Source organism: Amia ocellicauda, chromosome 20 (genome assembly GCF_036373705.1).
Source record: "Amia ocellicauda isolate fAmiCal2 chromosome 20, fAmiCal2.hap1, whole genome shotgun sequence".
NCBI classification, from domain to species: domain Eukaryota; kingdom Metazoa; phylum Chordata; class Actinopteri; order Amiiformes; family Amiidae; genus Amia; species Amia ocellicauda.
This window is the reverse complement of record NC_089869.1, coordinates 17,484,194-17,502,137: the sequence shown is the minus strand read 5'-3', so window position 1 is coordinate 17,502,137 and position 17,944 is coordinate 17,484,194. Positions and strand designations below refer to the sequence as shown.

Below are 17,944 nucleotides of genomic sequence, written 5' to 3'. Positions count from 1 at the left end.
CAAATCAATTAAGTAAGAAATTATCACACAAAAATAATAATAATAATTCCACACAAAACAACTTTAAGGACACATTCACTGACAATCTTAAACTTGTTTAGGGGTCTTTGGAATCTCTTGAATATATTAATGTAACATTTTTTGATAATTATTTTTCGATATTGGATATATAGCTTTTTAATTAGAAACATTTTACATTGTACCACCAGTGCATTCCATAAAAATGGGAGTTTTGAATTTAAGGATAGAGACCTCCTATAAAATAAAGGAGACCAGTGGAGAGTCATGCTGAAAATGAAGCTGGGCTGAAATGAAGAGTAATATAATGTTCATTTTGTGGAGAATTCTCTGGCTAAACTCTGCAGGGGGAAATGGATAGAAAGTGAATTCCAGTATAACTCTTAAATCCGGCATCTTTCATGCAGGAAATGTGAAACCGCTGATTCCGAGGCCCTGCACACATTTAATAGTTATTTTTCTAAAGCCTTTTCCTTCTTAACAGTATCAATAGCAACCCCCTTGAACAACAATAGGTATCTGTCCTCATAAAAAAGTGAATGCATGCTTTTGAGGGAAAATCCGCACTCTTTTCATTATGAAATATAGCATGTCTCCTGCCTGCCAAGACACGTGTTTCTCGAAAGTCGCTACTCTTCTTGGGAGACGGCCGAACTGCTGTCGCAATGAGCTTCACATTAAAATTCCCCTGAGCTGCGGTTCAGTGGAAGTGTGGGGTTTTGTAATTTTGAACAGATGAGCTTTGATTAAGCCTGGGAGCATGTGACGAGCCCTCTATCAGCAGATCCTGACATCAGCATCAGATGGACTGTTTTTCATGGTGGATCACAGTCAGTTTGACTCCCGTTTGCGGGCTGAAACGTATTCAAATAACACCACATTCATTACTATCTGTTCAGCTGCCTGCGGCCCATAAGAAAACATTTTCAGATCCTGTTAATTAAGTTAAATAACTTGTTATTTATTGTTATATCCAGGGGCTTAGGTTTCAGAATTTAACATTCTCTCAACATTGGGGGCGATGGTCCTTCCTCCCCTAAACCTATGCCGTTGGTTAAATATACTAGTATTTGTGTATAATCTATGTGTTCAAATTAAAATTCCACTTCTGAAACTATAATTGTGTGAATTCATTCATTGGTTTCTCCCTCAACAGACAATAGATGATAAAGGATAATAAATAGCTTGTACAGCTCTTTTGACAATCTTCAAACTACAGCATTCTTCTTTGTAATGATCATAAATGAAATGCAATGTGCTTTCAAGGAGCTTCAAGACGGGGAACATTCGGTGATTTATTTATATAAAAAATTATGAACATAGATAAATACAATACTGAAATGTACATGCAAGTGTTAAACATGTATGTCACAATAAAGTCATGTTGTGGCTTAATATGTCTGTACACCAGGTTGCACCAGTTGTTACATTCAAAGGATTTACACATTGACATTTTGCCAACAATAGTTATCTCAACTACTTACACACATAATTAAAAGTGCAAAAATAATATTGAACAATTTACAAAGTAAAAAATGGATACTCAGAGAATTATGGATAAAGTGTCAATATTGTTGATTTCATTAGTGATTAAAATATTATAGATAAATATCAACAAAAAACAAGTGCAAGTTTCTTGATTTAACTTTACAAAGCAATTGAGGGACAAAGTGGAAAATTAAGTCCTACACTTCAATTCTCCAGTGAAACACTCTGTGTATCTATCAGTTCAAATAGTTAATGCTTGATAGAATCCCACCACAATGTTTCATTTAAAAAGAGAGGTTTTCTGATAGAACCAAACAGAAAAGAGTTTCATACCTTTTTGTGCCATGAAATGACATGAAGTGAGTGAAGTATTAGTACAAAGATATTTTTACAACATTTATAAAACACTCCCAAAACTGTAACATGTCATATTAAAAACATGTCCAAAGCACTATTGCAGTTCTAGATTAAATGGCTTTCCAAAACAAGCCATGTGTCATGCATTTGAATTGTATAACATGCATAAGCTGCACTCTATTACATATTTATTGGATTTATAACACTAAATAAATACAAATTCTCTTAGTTTGCAGTATTTTCAATTTAGGAAGGCTATCATGAAAATGTATACAGTTCAGAGCCTTCCTGTTATATTGTTGTAATTATAGGGACAAAATATCAATCAGTATTATCCTGCCATTACCCTGAGACCACTTGGTCTTGACCCTTTTTGTGGCTGATTCTGATGCAGACAATTTTGTCATAGGTTATTGGTGGGATTATTATTATTATTATTATTATTATTATTATTATTATTATTATTATAGTAATAACACTCTGGAAATAAATTATTATACTCCTCTGGAAGGAAAGAGTATATAGATTTGAAGTAGATTTTGCACTTAGACGGTGCTTTAAAAGAATGTAAACTGGAATTAAGTATATTCCTAAGAAGCATTAAAAAAGACATTGACTCTTAATAATTGGCATGAAATATGCAACACATTTCCAGCACATATAGTTAATACTTAGGTTGCGCTTCTAATAAGTTGAAAAATGTCCATACATGTCTTCCCCCCCACCAGCTTTTACTTTTAGATGTATATCTTTGGCATACAAAGTACTGTAACTGAAATGTTATGTAAGAAGCTTTCGGGAATTCTAGTAGCTCCAATCAGAACATCCGTTAAGCTTTATTCCTATGAACTAATTGCTTTCTCTAGTTTGAAAAACACCACATTAATCTGGTGATGTTTCTAAATTCTTCTGATGTAAACTATTGTAAATGATGTTTATATAATCAGTTAGATTTTTTATTATATTTTATTATTTATACATAAATAAAACTTCAGGGATTCATTTATAGATAATTTTCTGTTTGCTTCACCTAAGATTCTTCTTATAATTACTATTATTATTGCTGCTACTACTACTACAATTACTGAATATTCATGCAAATCACGTTGGATTACTAACGAAGTTAAAATCATTAAAAAAAATGTATTTCAATAAAAAAAAAAAATCTGCTATGGTCTAGGTCTAGCGATTACCTTCATAAAAAAATACATTATATATACATGCACATAAAGGTTTTCCAAGAGAAGTGTCTACAACCTAAAATCACCTTGCGGCACCTTGTACCTCTTAACAATTTCTGAAGTTGCTGATTTCCTTAATAACTCCAGAAGATGGCAGTGCTGTGTAGATGCTAGATATTGATTAATAAGAGTTGAGCCTGATTAAGTCATGGCATATGTTATTGTATTATGTTTATCCTTACTAAATTAATTTATCTAAAGCTTTTCTGTCAAGTATATCAAATATCTAAGTTAATTATCTTGTTTAAAAAAGGTTCAAACACATGCACTTAGAATTCCACATCATTCTGTTCATTTGACTGAATGAAGCTGCAACTCAGTAAACATATCTCACATACCCACGTCTTGAGTTCATTCTCATATATATCACAATGGGTATTATCTGAAATAACCTTTCCAATACTCTGCAACACAAATGCTGTGATAACACAAATTAATTATCTTAAAACAAGCAGGAAAAAGCAGAATTAAAATCAGCAATAATTTGGTGACAACAATCTTTAATCAGGCTAAGATGCAATTAATTTTGAATGTCACAACTCTGTTTGTTTTTGTTTCAGTTCTCAATTAAGCAAAACTGTATACAGTTCCAGAATCTTCTAACACAGGTAATGAAAATTGTCCCTTTGATTTTAATTTGAATGACTAAAATGAAAAACACTTGTGGCATTTTTATTTTTAAGATTTATTATCTGCCTTCCATGAGATGATTTTCTTGCAAACTATATCTAAATATTTTCTTTTGCAACCAATATGCATGTTTTTTATGTTTCCAAAATCTATCTGTGCATAGGCATAGAATGAAATCTATTTTTTTCCTTTTTCTGTGACTAATTGTGTTCTGCTGGAGGAAACTCATTTACAGTATCAGTCTTCTGGGAGCAGGTGCGAAATTCACTCACAATTAGATGACAACTGCAGCTGACAGTTCTGAGTGCTGTTTCGTTACCATAAGGCTAATCAATCTTAAAATGAACAGGCTCTCTCAACAGAAAGCAAAACTCTACATAAAAAGAAAAGTACAATTTGTTTATTTCTTTAAACTATTTTCATCGAGTTCGACTTTGACTATTAAATCTCTGACCGTGCTAAGGATCTCATTTCAAAAGCTTTCATACCTGGGCAAATCAAAGTCTCATTAGATTTGATCTTATCCAGGACTTTCTGACTCTGGCTGGTCATTTTCACAATGCATGTAAATATCAGCAAAAGTAATATACCTACACCATGAAAACACAATGGAAAGACTTAAAGCCTGTTGATGAATAAATCCATCATGAAACAATACCATCAGGAAGGACTTAATAGCGGTGTGCGTTGCTTTCTATCATTTTCTTCTCCAGCTTCATCTTTAGCTCTGACACCAGTGCAGAGCTGACGTTCGGTTCCTTGTTACCAACGGGCTTTTTGGCAGATTTGGATGCCACTGATCCTGAAACTGTAGGCACAGTCCACTCCTTCACACTGGGCCTTGGAATATACTGGGGGGGTGGGGGCAACGCTGGGGCACTGGGGGGCAGAGGGCAGTGTTGTATGTTGTTGTTGAGGTTTAGATTCTCCACATTGCTCCCTTGCTCTTCAACCACAAACTTCTCTCCCCGATTGAGTCGGAGCCAGCCGCTGCGGTCCGGCCGGGACTGATGGTCTTTGGGCTTCCTCTTGATGATGCGACGGGCTGGCGTGATCCTGTTAGATTTTTTGTTGCGCAAGAACATAGCCGTGGAGATCAAGACTGTTATGATTACCATAATGCAAATGACACCAGCAAGCACACCTAGGGCTTTCATGGGATTTTCCCTACTTTGCATTAAAAAGGCCGCCATAGGCCCCTTGAGCTGAGTCTGTAAAAGAGCACAAAGAGAAAATATATAATCAAGTCCATAGGACTGAGATAAAATGTTAATCTTCATTTGTCCAAAATATGCCATCTAAGGACGTACATACCCAAAACCCTGACAGAATTGTCCAGACAACAAATAATTCCCAGCAGGACTCCAGTATAGGACTGTATGTCTCATTATTCAACACTCAGATTGCTCACTATATTAACATCTCACAGCAATGTGCATGTCTCCTGTCTAATTTATATAGTTTAATCCAAATTACTTATTCACATTAGATGTATTTGTTTGTTTATTTATTTATCTATTTATCTATGTATTTATTTGTTTATTTATTTGAGTGTTTGTTTATTTAGTTTTGTTATTTTTCTTAATGTATCTCCTAATGTGTGGCTCTACAAATTCAGCAATACCACGTATACAATCCATATACGACCAGCAAAGATATGAAATATGATCCAAATAAATGTTCTGTGATACTGATAAATGGAAAATTATACATCATGACTGCTAAGGATAATTCAGGATCTGTATCTTGAATTAAAAATGAGTTATTCTGCCATTGAATTGGATCATAGTTGTGGTATTTTCAGAAATTTTGGAAAAGGCTGCCAATTACATATAATTCCCGATTGAATTCTATTCCTGTCAGATTAATGTTGAAATATCACTTTGAAACATGACAAGGATTTATCATTAAAGTCATTAATCTTTGAGTCAGGAGGCTATTACCTGATAAGAGAGACACACACACATAAGTCTGTGATCTGAGAGATTGAAAATGAACGATACAATGCCTGTCTATGACTCTGCTGTCAAGCATGTGCTGTCTGGATGTGTCTGGCAGAGCAGTGGGTTTGGACAGTTATTCTGACTTTAATCAGCCAGTATTTATATATATATATATTCATATCACACATTGTATATTGATTAGTGTGAACATTTCAAACCCCTCGCCCCTATGCTTGAGCTCAAATTACAGTTTATATCCACACAAGATCAGAAGGGTTTTATGGGGCACCTATGACTGGGGAAATGCAGGATCCAATTTGAATCTCTGTGAAAGGAATAGAAGCGCATAATGTCTTCCTTAATGAGACTTGACTTGGGGCAACAGTCATCAATGTAAAATAATACAACTTTTCCATTTTATCGAAGTATTATACAGTGAGACGATGCCAGGAAGTTATGTTTTGGTGGACTGTAGATCAGTCCTTTGTCTGAGAAACTGCATTGAAGATTCATATTTGCTTTTCTCTAATAATTGTGCTCCTGTACTCTTTTACAGACCAAATGTATTTATACAATGTTAAAAAATTAAAACAGATCATTCTTTTCCAGTCTCTAATTGTCCTAATTACATATTAAGGACAAATTAAACAGATGAGTGGTCTGAAGGCAAGTGTTTAAGGATAGGGCCTCCTAATAATCTTTCTGATCTTGCCCTGTGGGTGAACCCGAGATCTTTTCACAGATTTCCAGTACATGACTGAGGAAATTAGCACTGTTAATGAAATGCTGAAGAAGACAGTGCTCATACAAATCCCAAATACAGTCCATGGACGGTTCTTGAGGCCCAAGAAGTATGTAATTACCCTGGATTTTATCTGAAAACAATACAACACAAAGACAACTTAATAATAATAATAATAATAATAATAATAATAATAATAATAATAATAATAATAATAATAAAAGCTTAGCAACTATTCCAGTGAAATAAAATAATAAGGATTAAAATTAAATTGAAGATTTAATTTTAATTTGAAGATTTTACTGGAATTTTATTGGAAGAGAGACCAATTTGCTGTGAAATAAACATGTTAACAGCAGAAATGATGCAATATTTCAAGGATGGGTATTCAGCTGGTATTTTATGGAAGTCAGATTTTGTTTGGATCTTTGGATCAGCCAGAAAAGCATGGGTATGAACATATGCAAAGTACCATAGGAGATGAAAATCACCCCTTATAAACTGGGTTAGGGTAAATAACCCACTCATAATCAGTCTCAGACACTCTACTTTCATCATAGTGTCACAACTGACCTTCTCAGCATTGCTCTCCCTCTGACACTTGAGCATTTTCTCTTTCTACGTGGGTAGAGATATTTAAATTAGAGATGGATCGTGAAAGGGTTGAAAATCCAAATTAATTATAGTGTGCATTTTAGCTGTGAACTATATACAACTAAACTATATATGACCAGACCTGCTTACAGCATTTTCATAGCAATTCCACGTCAGAATCAAAGGTCTTAATCTAGGAGCACAAAGGTGCCGTCTTACCGCTTCTGTGATGTCGATCTTCACCACTGCGGTGGTGCTGAAGGAAGGAGAGCCCCTGTCTTTAGCCTGGACCACCACCGACCACTTGCAGTCTTTCTGTTTCGTAATGTTCTGGACTATTTCCATTGATTTAATGTAGGACTTCAGCTTGATTTCCCCAGTGTCTGTGTTTATGTCAAATATGTTATCCGGATCTGCTTGCATTATGGAGTACTCGATAACATTATTTGGCTCCTCTGCATCATCATCGATTGCCTGGAGAAAAACAACAAAACAGCGTCAAGTTTTTAAGCTTTTCAGTTTGTAGGGATTCAAGCTATAAGACCATTTCTTGTTGTCAAGGTCAACATGAGTTTATTTACACCATTCTGTTATTCCAATAGAAAAACTACCTGGAGAGTGAGATGGCAAAGAAATATTACTAACGTGTGATATAAAAGGATAAATAGAATATTTATATCTGGTCATATTAGCATTACAAAATATATATTATAATATAAATAATGCTGACAATACAATAGTTATCTTTGTTGCTATTTCTTGTTAGGTACCATAACAAGAGGATGAATGATCTGTTAATAGACAAACCTCTACTTTCACGGGCGCACCAATAATCATGGTCTTCTCCAGGAAGTTCTCATTAAATTCAGGGGAGTGGTCATTCATGTCCAAAACAGTGACAAAGACCTCAGCCAGGCTGTACTTCCCCTCAGTGTCCTCTGCCTTCACATAAAAATTGTATTTCGATTTCATCTCTGCGTCTAGGCTGGCCCATGGCTGAGTATATATAATTCCTGTTGTTGGATGAATGAGAAACCTAAAAACAGGAAAAGAAAGGACTAAAAAAAAAAGCACAGCATGTGGCTGCGAAGTATTTCAGTGACCGCTTTCTACTACATACCTTGGTGAAATACAATTGGGGGATGATATAGAACCATACAAGAAGATCAATCTATAACATTATGTCTGATTTTGCAAAAATGGTAAAAGTTTGCTAAATATACTCTTCATGAGTCTGTGTGTGTGTGAGAGAGAGAGTGTGACAAAACCAAAATGGTAGCCATTTTCCGATTTCCTACAATTTGCACCTTGTGAAATGTAACAAGTCTTCATGAAGCCGTGAAGTTTTACACATTTTATAATTAGACTGCTCTATGAGGTGAAAGCCGTGCATATATTTACATATCTACATCTCATTCCTTGGTTGCAAAACTCCAGAATCTTCTAAGCACCAGATGTCACATTGCTCGTTAATTGGCCCTGTTACATGAGACAACCCTGGTAGATAATTTTTTTCTTACAAATCCAATTACAAGATTAGCTAGAGCCCTTCTGTGGACTTTAAATAAGCTGTTTGAGAAGCAGAAAGACCAGCATGTTCCAGTCTGCCGCCATGGGGGACATTTGCACCATAACACACCTGCAAGCAGACATCCACGGCATGAAAATACTTCTAATCATGGTAAAAATGCTGCCAAGATCAGGAAATAAACGTAGTAGTGTCACTCAAAAAGTTTAAATAATGAAATATAAATGATTAAGAACACCTATCCAAAACACAACAATGAATAATCTCTAAAAGTATCACTTCCTTTCAATGCAGACTTGCTACTCTTCTCTGAAATGTGTGGTTACATAGACGCATATCAGTCTCCCGCTCCCTCCCACTGTGTGTGCTTTGAAGATTTTACCCTTTATTGATATAATCATTAATACATTGCATTAAGACATGCTAATTCTACTTACAAATCAGAGCCTGTCCCATAGATGGAGTATTTGATCTCGCCCCAGAGGCCAGAATCGGGATCTGTAGCCTGTAGACAAGAACGTGGATTGGTAAAATCAGGTGATATCTAAATTGAACATGAACAAGTATCCATCCTTAACCACCCTTATTCTCAACATGATACAAAGTAAAACACTTCTTACTTTTTTGTGTCATCATAGTTTAATTAAATTATGCTGTAATTTAATTATTATTATTATCATTATTATTATTCACATCTAGCACAATAAGGGGGACTTTCCATGCATTCTAGTATGTCTCTGCTTTTTGATTATGATAAGTAGTAAATTAATCCCTTGATGGTCAGTCCTCCATTTTTAAACATCTAGGCTAGACTACCCTGTACACAAACAGACTGGAAAGAGGGAACGCCCTTATAGATGGTTCATTATTATATAACAGTACGTATCAGTTTGAAAGAAGGTATTCAGACATCATTCCACTGCGAGATGAATCTGTTCACAGGAAATAACCTGGGGCTTTTATTTTTATGAAAAGACTAGACAAACAGCTCATATTGTGTTCACGGACATCAACGAGGGTCATCTTTTTGTGATTCGTTTTGTTGATGAAATCTGATCTGGGGATAACCCCTAATGTTCTACACGCAAAACAGGGATTTGGCTTCAACCAGTTGAGTCCGCTTTTATTTGCTGACGATGAATTACAGACAGGAACACAGACAAAGGACTATATACTTATATACTTACTGTCACAGATAGTGCTACTCTTTTATTTTTATACTACACCATAATAGCAGGGGTGATTTTGGGTATGAAGAAAGTATCTATGTAGGACACCTAAAATAGATATATTTAGGGTCAATTAGTAGAAATTGGCCTCATGAAAGATTTTTAACCTCTATACAAGGACAGCTTCACACAGGAAATCACAGCAGCTTCATGCACACTGAAAACACAGATGAGATCAAAACAATGTATAATATCTGATTGCTTAGGCCTATTTAATAACAAATGTGCTTTATAGATACAAGTAAGCATTTTCATACCATTACTGCACACAGGGGCGTCGCAAGGGGGTAGGCATCCTAGGCAATTGCCTGGGGCCCCGGGCTGAGGGAGGGCCCCCAAATGTGAACCCCCCCGCTTTCACAGGAGAAAACTCTGCCGTACCCCCCCCCCCCCCACCGCACACACCTCCCCCGCTGTCACGGGAGAATGTGAATCACCCCTGCCTGGGGCCCCCACATACCCTAGAACCACCTCTGACTGCACCCCAATGTTAATTGTTAAGCACGTAGAGATCAGGTATTTATTCATTACACAACAGAATGAATGTGCTAACCAGCTGGCAGCTTACCTCAGTTTAAACCTTCTAGCAAATTGCAAATAGCTTGTGATTAATTGAGTATAAGGTTAAATGTTTTATTTATTAATAATGTTCCCACAAATATCCACTATTGTGGTATCAGCTGTTTCATTTTGTTCCTGCAACTATTAAATGTTGTTCCTGGGTTCCATTAAAATCATCTTACTCTCAGTTAAGTCCTCACTGGAGCATGTGTGTCGAAAGCTCTTCGGGAAGGGAGAATAAAATGGTGGTTACATAAACTCAATAACACTGACCGTGACAGAGACAACATTGGACCCCCCGGGGGAGTTTTCTGGGATCCTGGCGATGTAGTAGTCAGAGGAGAATTTGGGAGTGTTGTCGTTGGTGTCTAGGAGGTGAATCACGATATCTGCCGTCGAGCTGAATTTCTCAGGTGTGTCGATTTCCACAGCAAGGAGCTAGAAACACAGGTAATTGGAAATTACTGCACAAGGACAAACCACACATTTATTATTTTAAATGATTTTGATGCTCAAATTATGAAATATTCCAATATAATTACAGTATAACCTTGCTTGTATATACATCCATACACTGCATTTTAATTAATTAGACAAACAACAGATTGCTCAGACAGAGAATAGTATGCATACTGTAAATTTACTATATCTGCAAGAATGTTTCTTAAGGAAGATTAACGCCATACATACCTTGAATGTTAAGACCTGATATTTCTCATAATCTATTGCAGCAGAATTTTCCACTATTATTGTCACTTGTGCTTCATTGAGCACTGTCTGAGGGACAACTCTGAACATACGGCCTGGACCCACAAGCCTCAGGTTAAATTTAGCATTGGCCCCCTAGAAAGAAGCAAAACAGCAGCTCAAACCATGCTTCCACATACAGAATACACCATGTATCATCAAGAACTATATCAATATAAAACTAAACATTAAAACAGAGGAATGGATGCCAAAAAAGATCAATTATGTAAGTAATATTCCAAAGTTGTTTAGTTTAATTTTTTTTATGAATTTCCAAACCCTGGAAAAGAAGCCATTAAAGATTTTTTTAATATTTTAAATATAAAAAGTCTGTTTAATCCTTAATACTGTGTATGTAATGATAAGGCGGACATGAGAACAAATTGAAAACATTGGTGATCTGATTTCATGGTGGGGTGGGGCAGTGGTGGGTACAATATTGAATATGTTAATCTTGGGTTGTACAAGGTTAGACATGAAATAAATATTAAATCTGCTTATGAAATAATATTAGTTCACTTGTCCCTTTCTGTAACACAGCTGCTCTGACAGCCTTTTTAAGGAATTATGATATAACCATTATTAGCAACTACTTACTCTCATCTGAACCTTGCTTTTTATCCTATTTTGTACAATTCATATTGGAAATCACAGAAGCAATTGCATAACTTCCATATTGTGCACTGGCAATCTAATAAGATGACAAAAGCAAAAATGTAAACAGCTCTTTTACAAAGCTGGAAGATATATGAAAATAAAACGCACAGGACTGCCTTTACTATGTTTAAAATAAGACCACAGCACTGTGGGATAATTAATGTTTGTTACCTCCTGTGGTTTACATCTCCATATAAAGTGGTGGGGTTAATACAAAAGTAAAATGTTGTATTGCTAGAATTTGTATAAGGCTCCGTAGCACACAACACAACCTATTTATCTCAATGCTATGCACTGGAAGTGTTAGATCCAATCCTGAGTTCCTGCGCACTATTAATAAACAGCACACTTACCTGATCTGAGTCATTGACTGTTATTTTTAACCCCCTCAGTATTTCGCCTTCGGGTGGATGTTCATACATTGTAAGTTCAAATTTGTTCTGAAGTCCATTTTCTCCATAGAAAGTAGGGGGGTGGTTGTTCAAGTCCACAACTCGAATCGTCACAGTTGTAGTGATATGGGCAACCACGTCCCCCTCAGGGCTGACTTCTGAAGCCTGTTGGATTAAAGCAGAAAACAATATATGTATATTGAAAGAATGTACAAAATCTTTGAATTAATCTTTTAGAGATTTAATGAACACAAAGTAAATAAATTACTTTTATTCTGGTAGCATCAAATACTTTACATTACATTATAGTTGTTTTTACTAATGGTTAAGTACCTATATTGAGGAGCATGGATTCTGGGATGCATCAAATCCATGTTTTGAGGATAACATTAGAATATGAAGATTCCATTCCCAACCTTCCTTTCAAATAATCTAGAATATTGTTCACATTGTGCTCATGTATAATGTTTTTTAAGAACAATATCAGTTACATTTACCTGTATTCTAAGTTCATACATCTCCTTCTTAAGTTGGATGGGATAATCAAGAAGACTAATCGAGCCACTTGTATTGTTTACAGTGAAAAGCCCTTCGCTTCCTGTTGAAGACAAAGGCACATAGATGCATAATGTATAGCAACAGATTTGTTACAGCCTCGTATAATGTTTTAAAGAAAGCTTCTTCATCTTGCAGCAAATGCCTAACTGTCTGCACAGGCACTCGGTCTACTGTGAAATGGTGCTGATCAACAGAGTAAGAAAATGGAAACCTTATACAGAATGACTTAATTCTTAATATTACTGATTTTACAAAAAATAACCTGTCTGTTGTCACACTGTAATACTGCTAACTTACTCCTGCATTGCTAGTTAAAGATTCTGTCATCCTGAGATTACAAAGGATGGTTTCCTTCTTGGTTATGAGACTTATGTGTTTCTTACCATTAATGATGGAGTAAAGGATAATATTAGGGTTGCCTCTGTCTCCATCCTGGGCAACCACAGTAAATATCTCAGAACCCTAAAAGACAGAAATACAAATCACAGATGGTGAAATTTACATTAGAAAGTAATTCCCATTCATTTCAACTAACTGTTTTTAAAATGGGTAGCAAAAATCATACTTCATAACAATAGAAAGGATTATATTTATATTTGCTGAAATCATACTGCAGGTCAATAATACCACTAATCTTATAAAACTCATTACACTGCTGACATTAGTTGTTGTTTTTTGTATTATTAGTGGAAATAATGTTTCTCTGGTACTGTATTACTGATGGTATCGTATAGATACATTTTTATTGCAGCTCAACTATGAAGATGATTCTAACAAGCCCATGTATATTAGCACCCACACAAACGTACCGGTACTGTGTCTTCATAAACATAACCATAATAGGGAGTTCCAACAAACGAAGGAGGGGTGTCTTGAACATCGATCACATTGATCGTCACTGTGGCTGAAGATGACAACACCTGGTACTTGCCCTTGTATTTCCCACCACCATCCTTGGGCATAGGAGAAAAGCTGTATTAAGTCAAGGCTGAAACTATTCACTTCTCTGAATAGACACAAACAGACCCAACAAACACAACAAACACAACTTAATTTTGGATTCAATAATATCCATCCAAGTCAACTGTGGATCTTGTCTTTCGTCTTCAGTGAGGCTTAAGAGTATAAATAAACAGCTGAACTACAATAGTGGAAAATAAAATGTACAAACTACTACAAGCAACAATTTCCTTAGATATGACATCATTGTACATTAACTGATTTTGATTCTAAATCAAAATAAATAAAAGGTAATGTGTGACATGGAATTTGTTTGTAAAACCAAGGGATATTTTGATTGACATTCAGTAGCTGTCTGGCTGCAAAGCATTACGATCATTATCCTGAGTGAACAGCTGACTCTATTTCACCTTGGCTACGACTGTGATGAAGTGAGTCCTAGACTTCTCATAATCCAGCGCCTCCCCAGGTTTGATGCGCAGCACACCGCTGTGTCTGTCGATGGCAAACTTGTTTAGACGAGGGTTCTGAATGACAGGATGAAGGATCCGTTTAAAATGTTTTCTCAGAACACACAGTAGTAATTAAAGTTACCATATATGGAATAAAACATTATTGAAAAAGCAACATAAGAAATAAAACAAAATATACAGGTGTGTGTAGATTTATACAGGAATATATTACTACTGTATAGATACATTTCAATATACCAGTATATATTTTGCCTCTCCCACCCCACCGCAAAACAAATTATATTTTTGAAATCACAGTTTTTGTCTGTAGTAAATTGCAAAAGCCTTAATTCATTAGGACACATTAGGCTATCTAGGAATGTGCCTGAGCCAGTCAATGTATATATTCAAACTTCTTTATAAATATTTCATTGTATAAATAAAAAACTTCATTACATATTTCATACTTTGATCCCTAAATATCAAGATTCATTGTATAAATGTCAAACATCACTGTATCTGTATCAAACTCTGGTCTATATATTTAAGTTTTAAATCTTACTTCAATGTATATATATCAAAATTCAATATATTATTAAACTTCACTGTATAAATAACATTGTTTGATCTGTATATACCTATATAGAGAGAATTTCAATGTATAAATATTGCAGTTGATGATATATAGTACTAGTTGCCCAGTATATAAATATATAGGGAAGCAGTGTGGAGCTGTGGTCAGGGCGCTGGACTCCTGAGTGGAGAGTTGTGGGTCCAATCCCAGGAGGGGGACACTGCTGATGTAAACTTGAGCAAGATACTGTTCCTAGATTATTCCAGTATTAACCCAGCTGCAAAAAGGCTAATTGTATATATAAATAATGTGATATATTGTAACAATTGCAAGTTGTCCTGGCTAAAATTATATATTTGGTCAAAGTTATTCTGGTAAATCCATAGAAAAGCAATGAAAACCAATTTATTTTACCCACATACAGAGTCTCTCTGCTGCCCAAATGCCCAAATTTATGTAATAACCACAACAGGTACACGTGCTAACTACTATTTGGTATTAATCAGCCACAAATCTAAGCTGTTCACATAAGCCTTCCATACTTTATCTAAATTAAATTTTAATGTAATCCTTGTATTGACTTGCACATAGTTTCTAAACATTGTTTTGCTAAAATGAAATGTGTTCTTGCTGTTATTTATTAATACACATTTTTGTATCCCCTTTTGTTTTATTTATTTTCAGGGTTATGTTTTTTGTTTTGTTTTTTACAATGGATTAAAATACCCAGTCATAATATTCACTGACATCATTAGAGCAAAGCCGTGTTTTGTTTGAAGAGTACTGGAGTGCAACATTGTGACATACTGTACCTGAAGATAGTAGGTGACGCTGCCTCCTGACCCAATGTCCTTGTCCACAGCCTGGAGTTTAAATATGCTGCTTCCGGAGGGTGTGTCCTGGGTGGGAAACAACAGAGTTAACAACAACAACAACAACAACAACAACACAAACTGAATGTTTATACCTTCACATATTTCATTAACCACTTTCACATGTCAGGATGTAATGTGTTTTATCAGTGTATTTTCAAACTTACCTCTGGAACATTCACAATGAAAGACACGTTTCCAAACTCCGGACTTTCATCATTGGCATCAGTTATCAACACCCTCACTTTCTCAACCACCTGTGAAGGAAAGAAAGACATTTTGTAAATAAAATGTAAGAAAAATTAATGATAAATAAACAGGATAAGCATAACTAAATAAAAACTCACTTTATTAAGGCCATCAGAAATACTGACAAGAACTTCGACTTCATCTTGCTTCTGAAAAAGGAAAAGAAAAGGTATGACATAGGCATACCCATTACTATGATCTTAATATAGTAGAAAAAATGTTCCTTACTTCTCTGTCGAGTTCTTGTACAAGTGTTATATTTCCAGTTTTTGGATCCACCTTAAAATATTCCTTAGATCCTGCTTCGAACGCTAAACCAAATGTTACAGGATCCCCTTCTGGATCCGTGCCATTAAGGATGTATATCTGTGTTCCTGGAGGATACATCATACAGGGTTTAACAGCACTGTTTCAAAACTGTCATAGAATAGCATGCATACAACTTTTCCTGAAGCAATTAAATAAATCATATGTTGTTTTAAGAATCTAGAATGTGAGTGATAACATTCAGTTTAATTGATTTCATTAAGTATATCATAATACATGTATATTTCATATTCTTGCTGTCATACACAGAATATATTTGTAAATATGCACAAATGACTAAAATAGTGAAAGGAAATATTTCTCTTTGATATACATCTTACTGACAGGTTTACGCCTCCTTGTCTGTTAAGCCTTTGTACGTCATTTCAGGCAACAGTCATGAATGACAAGCTTATAATGTGAGCCCATGTGACTGCTGTGAGAACAATGTTATTTATTTGAAACTATTTTGCAAACATATATATACTTATGAATTTGTATTTTTCTCTTTCTTTCCAAAATCTACATGAAAATGCTTACCAACTGGAGTGTCTTCAGATAGATTCAGCAATGCCATGTTGCCATTTCCACTGTTGGGTCCATTATCATAAAAATAAGGTGCATAGTCTGCCTCAACTGAGGGAAAACAGCCCCAGGGTCAATATTAATACCCATCGAATTTATGAAAATATACAAACTCAACTCTTTGTATTACTCAAAAATATATACTGACATAGTTATTTATTAAACACAATTAAATCACACATACTTGCTAAGCCCACTGAACTAGGATTATAAGCACAGTAATGCCACGCATACACAAATAACCCCAATCTAAATATAACACATTACCCAATTTAACATCCTTTACCAAACCATCTGAAATAGTTAAATATTACTGTGATTGAACTATGCTTATAACTAAGTCACATTTTTACTATAGATAAAAGCATTCAAGACACTTTCTCTTACACTTACTTGCTGATCGGAGAGGAGCAGGCAAGCAAATAAAACAGAAAAATACCACGTTGATCTGAGATATCACAGCAAATTATCAAAATTCATCAACACTGTATTAGGACTAAAGCCATGGCACTTGTATAAAACACTGGAATTGGACAATCAATTAGCAAGACACCATGTTTACTTCATAGGAAAAAAAAATATATATATAACAAAAATATAAATAACAAGAATGAAAACTTACCCAGACAAACCTGCACCAAAGTGAGAAACAATGAAATGTACACCTTCTTTACATTCTTCATTCTAGAGAAATACCACAATAAACTCTATTAGCTCTGATACTATGACGGAGATAGCGAAGAGTCCTCCAGGATCTGACTGCCTGATTGTAAGAAGCACTAACAGATGCTGAGATGCTAATCCAATGACACGTCTTTATTCTGTAGGAATTTATAGACCCTTCTGCTACACCCTAATTATAACAATTATATCTGAAGAACAGGGGCCCATTTCAGAGTCAACAATGCTGCCAACTGGAAGTCAGATCCCTGTGTTGAGTCTACCAATATTATTGTATTATTCTCAAGCTTTCATATACTTGTTTTCTTTTTCCATCTTCTGATCCGAAGAAAAGGAACTCTTACAGGAAGTAAGTATGCATTCCACTAATGTTACTAGACATGTCCAATTACTGTAAGTGTAGATATAATGTTGTTTTAGGATTCTTTGTCTCTACATAGAATACAAAATAACTCTTATATGAATAAGTACTGTACCATGTTCCAGAAGTCTGCTGTAAATCTACCCTGTATACATTTAAAGGTAAATATTACTTTACAGGGGAACCTTGGCTGACAAAAAACGTGACTCATAGATGATA

General features: G+C 35.2%; 1 protein-coding gene across 2 annotated transcripts; it reads right to left on the bottom strand.

Annotated features, from left to right (window-relative positions):
- Positions 1 to 1,288: 1,288 nt before the first annotated feature.
- Positions 1,289 to 16,731, bottom strand: LOC136716062 (cadherin-related family member 1). Of its 2 annotated transcripts, none has more exons than XM_066693544.1 (16): positions 16,639 to 16,731; positions 16,021 to 16,166; positions 15,891 to 15,941; positions 15,711 to 15,800; positions 15,484 to 15,570; positions 14,056 to 14,172; positions 13,495 to 13,638; positions 13,069 to 13,147; positions 12,625 to 12,725; positions 12,089 to 12,292; positions 11,022 to 11,174; positions 10,605 to 10,769; positions 8,979 to 9,046; positions 7,821 to 8,049; positions 7,233 to 7,487; positions 1,289 to 4,945 (listed from the first exon to the last, which is right to left on the bottom strand). In XM_066693544.1, the coding sequence occupies exons 1-16, from the start codon at positions 16,673 to 16,675 to the stop codon at positions 4,406 to 4,408; spliced, it is 2,466 nt and encodes an 821-aa protein (XP_066549641.1). In that variant the 5' UTR covers positions 16,676 to 16,731; the 3' UTR covers positions 1,289 to 4,405. The 2 variants fall into 2 exon arrangements, with proteins under 2 accessions (XP_066549641.1, XP_066549642.1); XM_066693545.1 differs by having other exon boundaries at positions 4,855 to 6,552.
- Positions 16,732 to 17,944: the final 1,213 nt, after the last annotated feature.

Coding starts and splice junctions, on each gene's coding strand:
- LOC136716062 (XM_066693544.1), bottom strand. CDS start 16,675: ATGGCATTGCTGAATCTATCTGAAGACACTCCAGTTG. Junction 13,148..13,494: donor TTTATGAAGACACAGTACCG/GTACGTTTGTGT, acceptor TCTGTCTTTTAG/GGTTCTGAGATATTTACTGT. Junction 12,293..12,624: donor TGTATGAACTTAGAATACAG/GTAAATGTAACT, acceptor TTAATCCAACAG/GCTTCAGAAGTCAGCCCTGA.